Raw genomic sequence first — 17721 nt, forward strand, 5'->3', positions numbered from 1 at the left:
TCATTGACCCACTGGTTGTTTGGGAATATTGTTTAGTTTCCATGTATTTGCACAATTTATAAAGTTCTGCTTGTTGATTTCTATTGTTATTCTGTCATGGCCAGAAAAGATACATGCTATGATTTCAATTTTTTTGAAACTGCGGAGACTTGTTTTGTGGCCTAATGCATGATCTATCTTGGAGAATGTTTTATTTATTGATGAGAATGTATATTCTGAAGTTGTTGGATGAAATGTTCTATAAATGTCTGGTAGGTCCATTTACACTAATAGTAAAGATTCCCTTTGATTTTTTAAAATCTGGAACATGGTCACTGATCAAAGGGGATGTTGAAATCTCCCACTATTATTATATTAGAATCCACCTCTCCTCTTAGAACAAATATTGTTGGCTTTATATATTTGGGAGCTCCAGTGTTAGGTGCATATATATTTAGTTTTAATTCTTACTGAATTGATTCTTTTAGATTCTTTTGTTATTAAATAATGACGTTCTTTGTCTTTTTACGTTTTCTGACTTAAAGCCACTTTATCTGATATAGTTACTCCTGCTCACTTTGGTTTTCACTTGCATGGTATATTTTTTTCTTTCCCTTAACCTTCAGTCTACGTGTGTCTTTACTGGTGAAGTGACTTTCTTATAGGCAGCATATCACCCATTGATGATATGCCTAATTTTTGTATACATTCAAGGAATCTATATCTTTTATTTGGGGAATGTAATCTGTGTACATTCAATGTTATTATTGGTAAGTCATTTTGTTAGCTTTCCGGGTTTTTTTGTATGTTTTTTTGTTTCTTTCTTCCTTTCTTGTTGTTCATCTTTGTGGCTTTGTGGTTTTCCACATTGATACAGTTTGAGTCTCTTTTTCTTTTGTGAATCTGCTATATTAGTAGTTTTATACTTCCATGGGTTTCCATGATGGTAGTTATACTTTTGCTTGTAGGGGTGGACATTGTCAGGGATTTCTTAGAAGGCTGGAAGGCTGGTCTAGTGGTGATGAATTTGTTGTTTTTGCTTGTCTTGGAAAATCTTTATTTTCCCTTCATTTCTGAGGGATAACTTTGCTTGCTGGTATAGAATTCTTAGTTGGCATTTTTTTTTCTTTCACTATTTTATATAAGTATGTGTACATGTGTGTGTACACATATATATGTTTTCTGGCCAGGAAGGTTTCTGTTGAGAAGTCTGCTAGTTCAATAGGTATTCTCTTCAATGTCACCTGACACTTTTCTCTTGTTTTTAGAATTCTCTTTTTGTCTTACACTTTTGAGTTTGACTACTGTCTTCTCAGAGAGGATTTTTTTTTTAATTGTTAGGTTGAATCTATTAGGGATTCTGTGAGCTTTCTGGAACTGGACATCTGTAATTTTTTCCCAAAATTTGCAAAGCTTTTAATAATGTCTACACTGAATGGGCTTCCCATATTTTTTTGCTTCTCTCCTGACCTGTTCAAAAGACTTGTGTTCAAGCTCAGACATCCTTTAATCTGTCCATTCTATTCTGCTATTGAGCCTCTTAACTGCATTTTGAATTTTTATTTAGCTCCAAGATTTTTGTTTGGTTTATTTATGACCTCTACGTCTTTGTTAAAGTTTTCATTCACATAATTAACTACTTTGCTAATTTCATTGAATTGTCTGCATATTTTTGTATCTCAACAAGTTTCTTGAAATCACTCTTTTGAGTTCTTTGCCAGGCAATTCATCAATTTCCTTTTCTATGGAGTCTGTTGCCAGAGTTACTACAATCCCTACAGTCACCATATTACCTTGTTTATCCATGCTTCTTGTGTCTTTATATTTGTGTACCTGGAGGATCACTTGACTATCAATTTTATAGTGTGCTTTTAATAGTAGAAGACTTTCTCCTGCTGATACCTCCTAAGGTGATGGATGGATAGGCTGTGTTGGTTTTTGGCTCTAGGTAGGTGCTTTAGTGCAGACTCTGTGCAGCTTCTTCAGCTATGATCCACCTTAGCAACATCTATTGGTATCCTAGAGGTCTAGGCTGCGGAGGCTATGGTATTGTACCATCAGCTGGAATGCAGCTGTTTCAGATGGGGCAGGTTTGCTGGCAGTTTTGGGTGTGCGCTGCCCATCAGTTTCCTCAGGTAACAAAGAGGGAGTGCTAGCTTTGAGGGTCCACCTTTGTAGTACAACATGCCTGATAGCAAGGAGCCTGTGAGTGTCTGAGAGTTGCATAGGGCTAGGCCTTACCAGTGGGCTAGTGCACCCGTGAGTGTTTAAAGTTTACAGGAACTTCTACTCAAGGGTCAAGGTGAATCAAGGAATCAAAAACCTTAATGTTCCAAACATGGTTGCCAGGTTGATGATATTATCAGTAATATAATTAGAAAATATAAAAAGATTGCCAGGTTTCTGAAAAGTAGAGAAAATAGGCTCAATTTGAGGTTCTTGGCCTGGCACTAAACCCTCTTTCCTACATTGGATCACAGAGTTCTCCCAGCTGCTGACCCACTGACTGCAAATACATGAAATCCTTGACTTCTTAATACCAGCTCAGTTTCCTAGAGATCTTATTTTTTTTCAATGACATCATCACAGCTGAGTCCTCCCTTTTCATCTCTATGTTCAAACACTCCTTGTCACTTTTGTCTACTACATCTTGTATAAACTTCTTGGTTCAGCTTTTGAGGCCTTCCAAACATATGGTCCCAGCATTACATCTTATTTGTTATTCTTTATCCTATGCTCTCCACTTAAGTCAGGGTGCTGATCTCTCCAGCATAGACTATACTGTTCTTACATATGCTGGTCCTTCATCCTCCAAAACCTAGCAGTCCATCAGAACTTTAATCTGAGTTTTCTCTGCATTCCTATTGAGCCAATGGCACCCTAAGCACTTGATTTCTCTCTACACTTTCAAACATGTTAATTCTATACCTTCATAGAAGTTCATTAGCCAAGGAAAAGTGAGTAGGGTACTGTTTTAGGTTCTATGAGGCAATGAAAGATGAAAAACAATGGTTGGTCTCAAATGTGTAGGGCAAGGGCAATCCTACAACATCAACTTCATCAAGTAGAACAAAAAGTATTACACTGCAGGCAGTTGAGACACTATGAACGATCAGTAGTTGATCTGAACCTTCAGAACGTGAAGGCTGAGTAGCATAATCATATGCTACATAAAGACATTATACAACAAGAGTCCCAGAAGATTATACTGTCTAGTGACTTTGTGGTAGTCTTTGTTTGTGTTAAGAACATTCGATGTTTGCACAATGAAAAAATTACCTAACTACGCATTTTTCAGAATGTATGACTACATTCTGAAATGTCATGATTTAGACATGACACTTATGCATATAGTCATGCATAAGTGATGCATGACTATATTTTCAATGTTGAAAAGGAGATGGCATCACAGGTGAAAATAACAAGAGGAACCAAAAGCAGAGAAACAGAAAATGGCAAAGTTGTATATTTCATGCAGACAGGGTCTATGTCACACACATCTTAAATCTCTCATGGCATTTTGTACAGTAATCAGTACACAGTCCACACTCAGTAAATACTTGCTATGTTCAATTAGTTATACTTGATTTTAAATGGTCTCATCTAGATCCTAAGTGAAAAATGGGTTACAAGTGAGGTAGATAGTTATATCTTTTCTAATACTGAATTAAGCAGCATGAATTTATACTACTAATGCTAAAATTGAAAGGGTAATTTAAAAATAACTTTAATGGCTTTTTTCCCAAGCAGTCCAGCTATATTTGAAGTGTTTGGTGCAAAAGAATCTAGTCCCTGCTTGCTAATATACCACTTGTGAAATAAGTATGAGATGATATGTATCTTCTTTCACTCCAGTTTAGTAAAATTTAAGTAAATTACAAAAAAGGTGTTCATTATATCCATGTGTATTGAGAAGCAATCTTATCACATATTCATTTTATGAAAATAATTGGTGTAATGTTTTTATTATTTGTGATTTCACTGAAAAACAATGTTTTATTTGCTAACATAGAAACCATCAGAGTTTAAAGTGTCATTTTTAATTCTTGGTCCCAAACTTTCAGGAAAAATCTCCTGAACAAAATAAAAATTCTTAAGTAGCTATAATTTAATAGTTACAGAAATCCCCATGTTACATGATCCTATTATTTCCCTTTCTACTGTGTATAAGCTAACTAGCAAATACCTTAGGATAATGATCATTGTTTTAAGATCTAATTTTGCATGTGACATGATTATGTGAAAAGAATATCAATCTTGTGTAGTAGACAGGTAATTTGGAAAACGAATTAGGGATTATAAATAAAATAGGTCCCTAGCAAAACCACACCTCCTTACCACTGGAGCTGAAGTCCACCGGCCCGATCCATTTGAAGGCTGGTTTACGGCCTCGCTCTTCTGTTACATGCACTTTCTTTATCAGAGCCAAGCTTGTCAGAACATTGGCTATGTCATAGAGGCGTCGTACCTTTGCTTGAAGATATAAAACATAATTATGGTCATGCTATCTGTGACACCATTACATTTTAAATTATGTAACAAGTAACATTTCTCATCTACCACAAAAACTGCCAATGGGGTGGGATGAGACCAATGGCTCTGTCACAAAAATACCCAAAATTTATGTGTCTGATTTATCCGAAGACACATATCAAGGGGAGGTCAGTTTGTCCTTCCCTTTCCACAACTTCACACCTCTTGCAAGAAGCATCTGGTGATAAGCAGGGAGCACTGTGATTGCAAGAACACAAAGGGAGGAAATGGGTGGTGATTAAAGGCTTAGTAAATGTAATTCGCATATGTGGTATATCAAAAACTCACCCTGAGCTTTTTACAGGCAGGAGATCATGACATCTGCCTCACAGGCAGCTAGACTGTGAAAAATGACAGGGATTCCCCAGGGCTTCCTGCAAGGCTACACTCCCAGACAAAAAAGATGCCCAGGATTCAAGGTCATGAGGTAAAACTGTGCTAATGACAGCAGCTCCTCATCCTAAATCCTGGCCTTCTGGCCACCCAGCAGGGGAGGGATGGGATGGGCATTCCCTGAATCCTAAGAGGTTTTGGGAGAGTTCTTTGAAAAATGCATGTACAGAGAGGGAAAACTCAAAAGTTAATACATTAAACAGGCAGGACAATGACCTACCTATTTTCTATTTAAGAAATTTCTATCCATGATATTGATTGACAGGTAGAAAACCCATTTAGACTCAGGGCTCAGATTAAGCAAAGGAATTTGGATATTGTACAGACACATCAAGTATTCTCTCTCATCCTGCCAGGGCTCTATTTCATCTGGCCATTTCAACAACAAGGTGGCTATCATTATAGCTGGAAATAAGCTCAAGGCAGGAAAGTACACTGGGTGTAACACTCAGAGACTCTTTCCCTGTCCAGCAGCCAAGTCCCACCACCCCGACCCTGGCCGTTCCTCTGGCTCTTACCTGTTGACAATTTTCATCTCCACCCTTCAGAAGAGTAGGCAGGGGGTGGGGAAAAAAGGGGAAAGAAAACTCAGCATTCTGTCTTGGATGCAGCATTACTAAAGAGAAATGCAAAGTAATCCACACCCTCCCTGACTACCATTTTTGGGTGGCATTCTGAGTCTCACTATCCACTGTGACAGTGGAGGAGAGGGTGTCTGATGGGAATCCTATTAGGTGACTGACTGACTTCTCACAGCACTGACAGCCTTTATGAGCACAGGAAGGAGGATATTCCTCAAAAATAACATATATATTTTTTTAAATCTCAGAGGCAGAAAATAACAACATCTGAAATCCCACCCTTTTTGTGCTGATAAATAAGATTTAGATAAGGATTCTTACTTTTAAATTTACTATGGTCTGGAGTATCTTGGCTTTCTTCTATCAGTATCTTGGCAGCCACATCCAGAGTAACAATCTTGGTTTTGGAGACCAGGAACAGCATGACAAACTTCTGGCTCATAATCCTCAGAGACTTATCTTTTCTACTGTTTGCAGATGCTAACAAGGGAAAGAAACAAAAGCATCAAAACATGGGATTTACCACAAGAGAGACTGTGCTTACAGCTTGCAAGAACTATCTAACTCCACCAGCATATGGAAGGATCACTCTGGTTATAGGAAGAAACCTATGGGACACACATCACAAAAACTGGCTCATAAAGAAATAACAAGGATTTTCCTGTGGCTCATAAAATTTCTCTGAAGTAGGCATAAACTTTTCTATGTGCATTTTAAGCTGCTTCTAACACTTTATACTTACATATCATATAATAGAATCCACACGGTAGTTTTCCTGGAGCAACTTTTTGAAAAGATTAATGTGGACATAAAAAGAGAGGGTAGGGATCCAGAATTGTTTTCAGAACATCAACTCTCCCCTCAAAGGCAAAAACTCCATTTTTATTTCTCTTTGCTCACAGTATCTACATTATACCCTAATACAGTACATTCCCACCCCTCCAAATTCTTTTTAAAAATAGGTGAATAAGTAAGTGCTACATAAATAGAAGACTGATTAGATGTGAGCTCCTTTGAATGGGAGGTGAACCATCCCCAACAGATGGTCTTGCAGGGTAGAGCTAAAAGACATGAGGCCATGAATCTAATGAAAACCATTTCCATTTCAGGTATTTGCAGTTAAAATGTGAGTCATCTAAGCAACAGGGAGGAGGGTGGGAATGATGATCAATAGTTAAAATGGAGGAAGGAAAAATATTAGTTGGGGGAGGGAAGAACAATTCAGATATAAAGCAAGAAAAATTCTGCACAAAATCAAAGCAGGGGTTGTCTGTCTTATCAACACTTTCTGCTCCTGGAGCTTTTTTCTTGGTAATCAACTCCAACATATAACTAAATAAAATTCTTTGAGAAGTCTCACACACAAAAAAAAAGCATAGGGCTATCAGTCTATGATAAGAGTAGTGCTAGTGAGTTAGTGATCTTTGGTCCAAACCTGTTAAACACCAAAAGAATTGCAACTACATAAGTTTTAAGTGAGGTTGAGTGGGTAGCCCCGTCTTCAGTAGACAGAAGAGGACATCACCCTCCAGGGCTGTCAATCTGGCATTTCACATCTTAGTGGTGAATCTCTTCAGAAGAGACCATCACTCTCTTTGCCATTACTCATGAGGTTAGAAAGACTCACAAGAGGGGTAGTCAGGTTCAGAGAAATCCAGTAACTGTTGATCTTGAGAATCTGGATAGCCGTCTTTTCTACGTTCTCCAAATTTATAATCTATCAGGTCCAGCTCCTTCTGTTGGAGATAGGCCATCTGCTCTTCATATTTCTGCTCCTCTCCTAGTCTCTGGAGGGTCTTTAGGGTTTTGGGCAGGCTGTGCCGACCATGCCAGCCATACTGATTCTTGGCCACCCGGCTGACTAGATGCAGTGACTCCAGCACATTTACAATGTCATAGATGCGTCTCCTTTCCACACCTGTTTGAAAAACAGAAGCCAACAGATATCATGTACATGAACACCATTGGGTATAAATTCCTTGAAGGTCAGGACTGTTTCTGTGAACTACTGTGTAAGATGCCTAATGTAATACTCAATAAATTCAATCTGTAAGGATTCGAGCAGAAATTATTTGTCTTTTTTCTTCTTGGGATCCAGCCCTAAACACACCTACGATAAAAATAACCTCTTGAGACAGCTGGACATAGTTCTACCTGTATGACATTAACCGTATAGCATCTGTTCTTTAGCGCTTTTGAACAAACCACACAGACAATTCAGCATGTTAAAACTGGTGGTATTGAGCAATATGCGTAATAGTATCCCTACTGAACACCCGATAAATGAATGGGTGGCTGAGTGTGACTTGTATGCCTATAAGATAAACTAATAACTGGCACTTTATCATTAGATAATACTGTTCTTTCTTGGGCTTTGAGAAATGGGAAAAAACAAATTACTCTGTTAAATCTCCTAGTAGTCTGGTAAGAAATATGGATGGTAAATTTTGCTTTCTGATTATGAATTGGAAAGTCATGTTTCAAAGGCTTGGACACCCTTCTGAAGTTGCTGGAGGAAGCTACAGCCACAGTTGGAAGAATGAGTCTCCTTTTGTTCATCACAGCTACTGACAATGCTCTCTGTGTTCTCAATCCCCATATGTTGACAAATAGACCAATGGTAAAGCACAAAGTCTAGTTCAGGCTGGTCATGAAATTCATCATTTCCTTCCCCAAGTGGCTAGGATTATGAACTGTCTATCAAATAATAAAACACGTTTATGGTGACTAAGTGTGAAGGGCTCTGAGGTCAGGCTGCCTGGATTTGAATCATTGATCTATCCTTTATAAGTTGGGTGATCCTGGAAAGTTACTAACACTTCCATGCCTTAGTACTCATCTTATAAAATGATGAGGATTAAATGCATTCCTAAATGCTAAGGGTCCCCCAAAGGTTTTAATTTTATCTAAATATTTTACACAGTGCTAGAGATACCTAAAATCCCTGCTAACATAAGAGGTCACTGCAGTAACTGGTTTTTAAAAATCTCCCAGCTGTGACTCATTCTGTTGTGCAACATGTCCTCAGGCCTCCTGCTGTTCGCTTTGCTCTTAAGTATCCATAACAAAAGTCTCAGACACCTAGCAGAAAACCAGCCTGGCCACAAAGATGTCCATTTTCTTTTTACTTGCTAGTAGGTGGGCATACTCAGTGAATATAGTTTTTGGCTCTCAAAGATTTATTGTAATAAAGAACCCAAATTACAAGGAATACTCTGGAGGGGAAAGGAAGTTGGATCACATGCATTGAGACATTTCAGGGTCAATCACAACATTTTGGCCCATGACCCCAAAAGGCTCCTCACACCCTAAAGCTCAGGCTTCTGTGGCAGCTGCCTGCTGGAAGGTGCTGGCAGGAGCACTCAGCAGCCCCTTGTCTACAATTGCCTGGCTCTTTATCCCAGTCTGTTTTACCTAACACATCTTGTTTAGAGTGAAACATTCTATAAACCTTCCCATTAGAAACGTCACATAAAGGCAACCAAGACCCTCCACGGCCAGCGATATGCCAAGCTGTTTTATTTTGTATTTGATAGCAAGCTGTTAAGACTTCATCTAGTGGTATAACACATTTAACTACTTAGAGAGTAAGATGATGTTTAATATGCACAATGGGTGCTCAAATAGATGGTTTCAGTGAGAACCAAAATGGCAGCTGCTTGCCTGCTTAAACACTCATTTCAATCTTGCAAGAGTTTACCTGTCCAGGGGCTGGTGCTCCTAAAAGTTCCATTTTACAAATCTCAAGACTTATAGATTACTCTGGAGGCTTGCTCTGTCAGAAAGGTTTTCCCGGAATTCACCTTCTTTTTCTTTTGTACCAAGGTATCCTACTGACCCTAGTCATAGTATTAGTTTACACTTAAGGATTTACCAGTTATTGCTACGTTTTCCTTAGTGTAATTCCCTATGGAATTAAAAAATAGTTTCACGGGCTAGTGCTATTTTCCATTTACTAAACCCACTTCCAGTTCTTTAAATTCTTATCCACAGTATCAATGTCAAACATATGTGACACCAGAATCTTGGAAACAATGCAATTTGAAGCTCTGCACATGCTTGGTTAAACTATGGTCTTGTAGTTTATAACCTAGGGAGTTTAGACTCAAGCCCAGGAGATGGTTACCAATGAAATAGCTTCTCAAAAGGGACCTTGTTTTTCAAGTTCAAATCAAGAGAGATGGCATGCTGACTTAGCAGGTCTCAGTCATCATGGGACATTGGGAAGCTGTTATAAAAATCTCTGGAATTCTGCTTCAGGCACTGTAACATGGAGCTTTGCAGAATGGTCTGAAGCCTAGATGAGAGCAGGAGTTCACTTTTCTGTCCTCCCTGGGATGGGTAACCTAAACCTTCTACAACATCTGTAACAGCTAAACTTGTCTTCTGCAGTGACATCAGTGCTAGACCTCTGGATGGAAGTTGGATACATGGAGAAGATAGGTTTCATAAACCCCAATGAAAAGGACACTGGATGGTTTGTCATTTTATCCTCATTTTCCAGGCCACTGCACGTGAACTGGCGCTCTCCACCATGCCTGTCCCGCTGACTAACCTTCCCTTTTTTGTTTGACTGCTAGCAATCCTAGAATATCATATTATATACTTCTGGGTTCCAAAATGGCTCCCCAACCTTAGCCTCTACTTCCTCTTCCTAAATATAGAAGCTGAAAGGACAGCTGGGGATTTGGGGGAAGGGAAACAAATAATAAGAACTAGGTAGAAACTATTCCACATAATAAAAGTTACCCACAGTGGGTACTAAGTTAGGCTTATTAGTCCCATTATCTCTAACTTTGCCATGTCTCTATAAGGTAGGTGCTGTGTCTCTATTTTGTAGATAATAAAGGGCTAAGTAACTTTTTAAAGCTCTTACAGACTATAAATTTGAGATTTGGGTTTGAAATAATCCAGCCGTATCTGACCCAAAGCCCAGGCCATGGTCTTCCTATCACAACTCCAACTATCTGTTTCTCTGTTTCTAACAATCACAATCTTCTTCTTAGCTATCAGCTTGAGTAATTAAGACTGATAATCACCTACTGGGGCTCATTTTTCTGGGATGTGGAAGAACGAGAACCAAGAAACAAAAACATACTTATCATTTATTTATTTAACTGATCTCTTCAAAACTTTTCCCATATATAGAAAACCTTATTTTTAAAGGGAATAATCTCACACCTTCAAATTATTGTGATTTCTACTTATTTAGTGATTATCAACAATACAATCATCTTGAAACCAGCTGTAATCCATGACCACTAGGGGTCTCTATTCTGAAGCAGCTGAGTACATACACCCATTGCATATTACACATGTTCATGACATGTGAACACATGTGTTCTTCTTTGTTAGAGGTTTAGCTGTTTGAGTTATGTCCAGATGTGCTTTTTTAGTTTGACAGATTTTCTGTGAGCGGGATGGTATAGGGTTTCAAACACAATGTTCTTGCTTTGAAATCTTACTTCATGAAGAAAATAATACTAGCCCCGAACTCTTAGAAGTATTATTAAAAATAAAAGACAGAATATTTATTTATAAGTTTCTTTAAAAATGAGAGTCTTATTATGTAGCCTAGGCTGGCCTTGAACTCACATTTCTCCTGCCTCAGCCACATAAGTTCTGGGATTATAGGCATCAGACCCAGCCTGTGTTTTTTTGTCTGTCCAAAGATGAATTTAAAATGAGACATTAATATATGATCAATTAATGTAACTGAATATAATTAAAGTCTCAAAAATATTGCCTCTCACAAAAATATTTTTTAAGGTTAAAAAGCCCTGACTTTGGCCTTCAGATCTAGGAAGCTTCCTGGAATTCTATACATAGTGAAGATAAATGCAGTGATGATGAAGGTGGCTCTGCCTATTCTACTATCCTCACCCTGTTGGAGGGCCCATTCTTTGTTAACAAAGGAAGCCCCCTGAAGCCTTTGGCCTGCCCAAGGAAACCAGTTTCCCACTGTAACTCCAGGTAATCTGGTGATACATACCAAGACTGACAGCAACTTCATCTAGGGAGATGGTAGTTTTCTCAGTTGACAAGGGATAACTTGGATAGCGAGCTAGAAACTTCTGGCACAGCAGTCCTAAACTTTTCTGTTTTCTGCTTGGCCTTTGCTTTTCAAATTCATCCACAGCACTGTCCCCAACAACATCAAGCTACAGAGGGCAGACAGAAGGGAAGGGGAAGATGGCATGGTTAACATTCTAATGGAGAAATTGTTATGGTGGGTACTGGCAAGTTGGGGATGAGGGGAACATCCCAATACACATAAGATTCTTTTTTTTTTTTTTTTTCCAATAGGTTTCAACTCAGGGCCTCACACTTACTAGGCAGACAACTCTACCACTTAAGGCACACCTCAAGCCCTTCAAGATTCTGGTTAAAATACATATAATTTTCTTAATATGTTACCTATTGGGTTTTTTTTCTTTTCTTATGCAACATGAGGCTGAATTTATTGGTTAAAATTTTAAAAAATGAACAATGCAGTAATGTGTAGGTTGCTATGCCCTTGCTACCAGTGTGACTGTGAACCAGTGGGGTCAACCTCACTAGGAGCTTGTTGGAGATGTGGAGTCTCCAGCCTCATCCAAGATCAGTTTCATCAGAATTTATAGTTTCATAAAAGTTTTGGTGATTGCTCCTAATGTGAAAGTTTGAGATGAATTGACCTGCATTGTGTTGCCTGTCTTATATTTTACAATTGACCAAAGGTTGATGAAACTGCACAAGGGCCATTAAGTCATAATCTTTCTTACTCTTTCTTATTGTAAGTACACTAAAAGCATCTTTGTCTCATCAACCTACACTTGAGAAAGGCTTCATTCAAGCCCCAAGAAAATGAAAAGGTTTCTAATAAACTGATTCCAGGAGAAAAGTGATTATTTTAATAGATTCAAAAAACATTTGATAAATTTAATATTCATGACTTAAAAAAAATGCACTTAGAGAACTAGGAATAGGAGAGAGCTTCTTCAATGAAAACTATTCACAAAAACTCAAAAGCAAACATCTGCCTTAATGGGAAAACCTTGAAAACATTCCCTTAAAATCAGGAAAATGAGAAGGATGCCAATCATCACTGCTCTTCTACACCATAATGGAGGTCCTAGTCAGTGCTTAAGGACAAGAAAATGAAATTGAGCCACAGATACTGGAAAGAATAAGTCAAACTTTCATTCTGTAGAAGATACTATTGTTCATTCAAAAGAATTTCAGACAAATCACAAAAAATAAGAGAATTTGGGAAGACACTTGAATATAAGACAATATATTTTTAAAAAATATAGTTAGATAAAAAAGAATTAACCTAGAAGGTAACACACATGCACAGGAAATTAATGTGAGTCAACTTCCTGTTTGGCTATCCTTATCTCAACCAGCAAAAACACTTGTTCCTTCCTATTATTGCGTATATTCTCTCTTCAACAAAATTAGAAATAAGGGCAAAATAGTTTCTGCAGGGTATCGAGGGGGTGGGGGGAGAGGGAGGGGGTGGAGTCGGTGGTAAGGGAGGGGGTGGGGGCAGGGGGTAGAAATGACCCAAGCCTTGTATGATAATAAAACAATAAAAAAAAAAATCAGCTGCATGTCTACACAATAGCAACAGAAAATGAATTGCAAAGACATAATTTACAACAATAAGAAAAATGATAAGGTTTTTAGGAATACATTTAGCAAATCTATTTGCATAAAATGCTAAGATATTAGCATTTTTAAATTTAAAAATGTATAATTAAAATGTATATTTAAAATGTGAAGAAGTATACTATCTTCAGGGATAGGAAGGCTCATACCATAAAGAGGTTAACTCTTCTCAAATTAACACAGATTCAATGCAATTCCAATAAAGACCAAATCTAAAGTATATATGGAAAAACAAAGAGCCAAAAATAGCCATGGTATACTCCTGAAAAGTAAGTGGAGGTCCTGCTTTACCTGATATCAAGGCTCACCTCACTATGGTATTAGCATGGAAACAGACAAACTTGCCAATGGAACAGAAAAGAGTCCAGAAACAGACACGTAATAGGAACCTTCACATATGACATGAACAGCACTGCCACGTAGGGAAGAGAAGGAACTATGAATACATGTGCAGAGACAACAGATTATACACAAAGAAACATAAAGTTTGAGTTTTGACTTAATATCATTTATAGAAAGCAATTCTAAATGGATTAAGGATTTAAACATAGAAAGAAAACTATAAATAAAAAGGGAGGCTACTTTTCCAACCTTGAGATTTTTTTAAACAGACACAAAACACCACCTTTAAAGGATTTAAACTGGGCACCAGTAGCTCACTCCTATAATCCTAGCTACTCAAGAGGCAGAGATCAGGAGGACTGAGTTCGAAGCTGGTCCACATAAACAGTTTATGAGACCCTATCTTGAAAAAAACCTATCACAAAAAAGGGCTGGTGGAGTGGTTCAAGGTATAGGCCCTGAGTTCAAACCCCAGTACTACAAAAAAAAGAAAAAAAATGGATTTATACACTGGTCAATTTTAAACGTAAGAGCTTTTGTCAATCAAGAAACAGCAAGAATGGCCCGAACAATGTATGTACATATGAATAAATGAATAAAAAAAGAAAAAGAGAAAAGAGAAGCAAGGAGATGTCAGAGTAAAGTAAATAATAAGGATACATTTCCTGAAAAGCTTGTTTTATACTTGTGGATGATTATGTATTTATATATGGTACATGTTTTTTAGATAAAATTATATTCCTCCCCATGGGAGGACGAGGTGAGAAAAAAAAAAAAAAGAAACAGCAGAAAGTGAAAAGACAATGACCGAACTAAAAGAATGTATTTGTAATACATTAATTGATAATGGTTTAGTGTTGAGACTATACAATCAACTCCTACAAATAAGTATGAAAAAAGAAAACCCCAATAAAAATTAGCAAAGAACACAAATGGGCACTGCAGAGCAGAGGAAAAAACAGTGTTTAGTAATTGTGTGTAAGGAAGCTTAACTTCATAAGTAACTGAGTACAGACAAATGAACACCATAGCAAGTCACAACCCTCATACCCACAAGCTTGACAGAAATGAGTAACACTGACAATTTCAAGTGTCAGAGAGGATATGTGTCACCAAATGCTCACACATTACTGGTGGAAGCAAATTTTATTTTGGGGAGCAATTTGGCATTATCTTATGTACATTTGCATATCTAATGACCTAGGTCTTCCACCACTAGTTGTATACCTTGGAACAGTACTTTGCAGATTTTTTGCTCACGGGATTCCTTTGCATTTCTAAAAATTACTGAAGAGCCTATAGAGCTTTCTGATTATAACAGCTTTATCTATCGATATTTACTATATTAGAAATTAAAGCTGAGACATTTAAAACTGTTTAGTGAGAAAAGGTGAAAACCCAGAACAGTAGTATTAGTTCATATGGAATAACCAATCTCCTGAATTTGTGTTTATCATTTTCTTGACATTTTAAAATCACTCTCACTATCACATACATGTGTATTCTTTTATTATATTGCTTAGGTTGTTTCATTTGGACTTTAGGTTTTAAAAAATTGCAAATGTACACAGTATAGAATCTTCTGGGACTTGGTTCTTCAACCAACAAACATTTTCAGGATTCTTCCATATTTTTGCACAAAGCTATAGTGTTCTCATTTTCAATGCTATGTAACATTCCATTGCATAAATACACCACAATTTATCTATTCTTTACTTTGTAGCTACTTGGGATTGTTTGCAGTTTGGGGCTAATACAAACAATGCTGCTATGATACGCTTGTTTTGTGACTCCTGGTGTACATACACTAGCATTTTCGTAAGGCAATCATTCTCAAGTGTGATCTGGAACCTCAGTGTTCCCAAAGAATCTTTCAGAGGGTTGAGGAGATTAATATTATTTTCATAGTAATACTAAGCCATTTAAACTATCATTCTCTCCTGGGTGTACACTGAAATCTTCTATTGACTACAAGATGTGGACATTGCAACACACTGAACATAAAAGCAAGCATGAGAATCTTCTTTTGTATGAAAGAAGTATACTTTCTATGATCAAATAGTGTATCAAAAGGTAATAAAGGACCAGTTTAAGAAAGATATTACTACCCTATTTTAAAGCCACTCAAATTTTAGACACTAACAGTTGTGAACACTTCTAGTTATTGATCAATTAAAATCTTCATATAAAAACTTATGCAGAGATTGAGGAGTGGTGGTAAACTCCTGTAATTCTGGCTACTCAGGAGGTAGAGACTGGGAGGAATGCAGTTCAAGATCAGTCTGGGCAAAAGTTATCAAGACCTCATCTCAACCAACAAGCTGGGCATGGTGGTATTTGCCTATAACCTTAGTGGTACTGGGGCTTGAACTCAGGGCCTTCACCTTGAGCCACTCCACCAGCCCTATTTTTGTGAAGGGTTTTTTGAGATAGGGGCTCGAGAACTATTTGCCTGGGGTGGCTTTGAACTGTGATCCTCCTGATCTCTGCCTCCTGAGTAGCTAGGATGATAGGGATGGGCCACTGGCTCCAGCAACTGAATTATTTTAAGGGCATATTAAACAACTAGTTCTATCAAAGTAAAATATCAACAATGTTACCTTGTCAAAGAGATTATTGATAATTCCTCACTTCGCTATATTTTGACAATAAAAAAACTAGTATTTGTATATCTTTAACAGCAAAAAGCACACAATTTTACTTAATTCTTAAAATTCTAGTAACATCAGGGCAGGTACTGTGATCCCCAAGGCTTCTGAAACCAAGTTCCTTGTGCTTTCCATATCAAACACAAAACAGAAATGAAGCCAAAGAACTATCCAGACTTAAAAGAGAAGTTTTGAAATTTTCTGGCTTCATGTATATAACTCGCAGATCTGTATGATTTAATCTCATTACATGAAAAGAATCACTGCACTGATATGTATAGTAGATTAAATTCATTTTGTTCTGTCCATTTCAAGTTGTTATTTGGGACATCTTTTTCTCTTCTCCTTTCCCAGTTTCTTCATTTTGGCAAATTTTGCTCCTTAACAGATCCATTGAAAGGAGTACAAATAGCTAAGACCAGTCAACTGTAATTTTTCTTTTTTTAAGGACACGTGGGCAATAGCTATAGCAAGGTAGCAGGATATAAAATCAACATAGAAAAATCATTAGCATTTCTATACACTAACAATGAGCAAATTGAAAAAGAATGTATGAAAACAATTCCATTTACAATAGCCTCAAACAAAATCAAATACCTAGGTGTAAACCTAACAAAAGATGTGAAAGACCTCTACAAGGAAAACTATACACTTCTGAAGAAAGAGATTGAGGAAGACTATAGAAAGTAGAGAGATCTCCCATGCTCATGGATTGGTAGAATCAACATAGTAAAAATGTCGATACTCCCCAAAGTAATCTACATGTTTAATGCAATTCCCATCAAAATTCCAATGACATTCAATAAAGAGATTGAAAAATCTACTGTTAAATTTATATGGAAACACAAGAGGCCACGAATAGCCAAGGCAATACTCAGTCAAAAAAACAATGCAGGAGGTATCACAATACCTGACTTCAAACTATATTACAAAGCAATAACAATAAAAACAGCATGGTACTGGCACAAAAACAGACATGAAGACCAGTGGAACAGAATAGAGGACCCAGATATGAAGCCACACAACTATAAGCAACTTATCTTTGACAAAGGAGCTAAAAATATACGATGGAGGAATAGCAGCCTCTTCAACAAAAACTGCTGGGAAAACTGGTTAGCAGTCTGCAAAAAACTGAAACTAGATCCATGTATATCACCCTATACCAAGATTAACTCAAAATGGATCAAGGATCTTAATATCAGACCACAAACTCTAAAGTTCATACAGGAAAGAGTAGGAAATACTCTGGAGTTAGTAGGTATAGGTAAGAACTTTCTCAACGAAACCCCAGCAGCACAGCACCTAAGAGATAGCATAGATAAATGGGATCTCATAAAACTAAAAAGCTTCTGTTCATCAAAAGAAATGGTCTCTAAACTGAAGAGAACATCCACAGAGTGGGAGAAAATATTTGCCAGCTACACATCAGACAAAGGACTGATAACCAGAATAGAACTTAAAAAACTAAATTCTCCCAAAACTAATGAACCAATAAAGAAATGGGCACGTGAACTAAACAGAACTTTCTCAAAAGAAGAAATTCAAATGGCCAGAAAACACATGAAAAAATGCTTACCATCTCTAGCAATAAA

General features: G+C 37.3%; 1 protein-coding gene across 1 annotated transcript in view; it reads right to left on the reverse strand.

Annotated features, from left to right (window-relative positions):
* The window catches only part of E2f7 (E2F transcription factor 7), a 44328-nt gene that overhangs the window by 18682 nt on the left and 7925 nt on the right, over positions 1–17721 (reverse strand). The window contains exons 4-7 of the mRNA XM_074083982.1: positions 11479–11647; positions 7114–7404; positions 5808–5966; positions 4318–4452 (exon numbers count right to left, since the gene is read on the reverse strand). Of these exons, the coding sequence (XP_073940083.1) occupies positions 4318–4452; positions 5808–5966; positions 7114–7404; positions 11479–11647 (754 nt within the window). The remainder of the gene's footprint in view (positions 1–4317; positions 4453–5807; positions 5967–7113; positions 7405–11478; positions 11648–17721) is intronic.

The sequence above is a fragment of the Castor canadensis genome, chromosome 8 (genome assembly GCF_047511655.1).
Source record: "Castor canadensis chromosome 8, mCasCan1.hap1v2, whole genome shotgun sequence".
Lineage (NCBI taxonomy): Eukaryota > Metazoa > Chordata > Mammalia > Rodentia > Castoridae > Castor > Castor canadensis.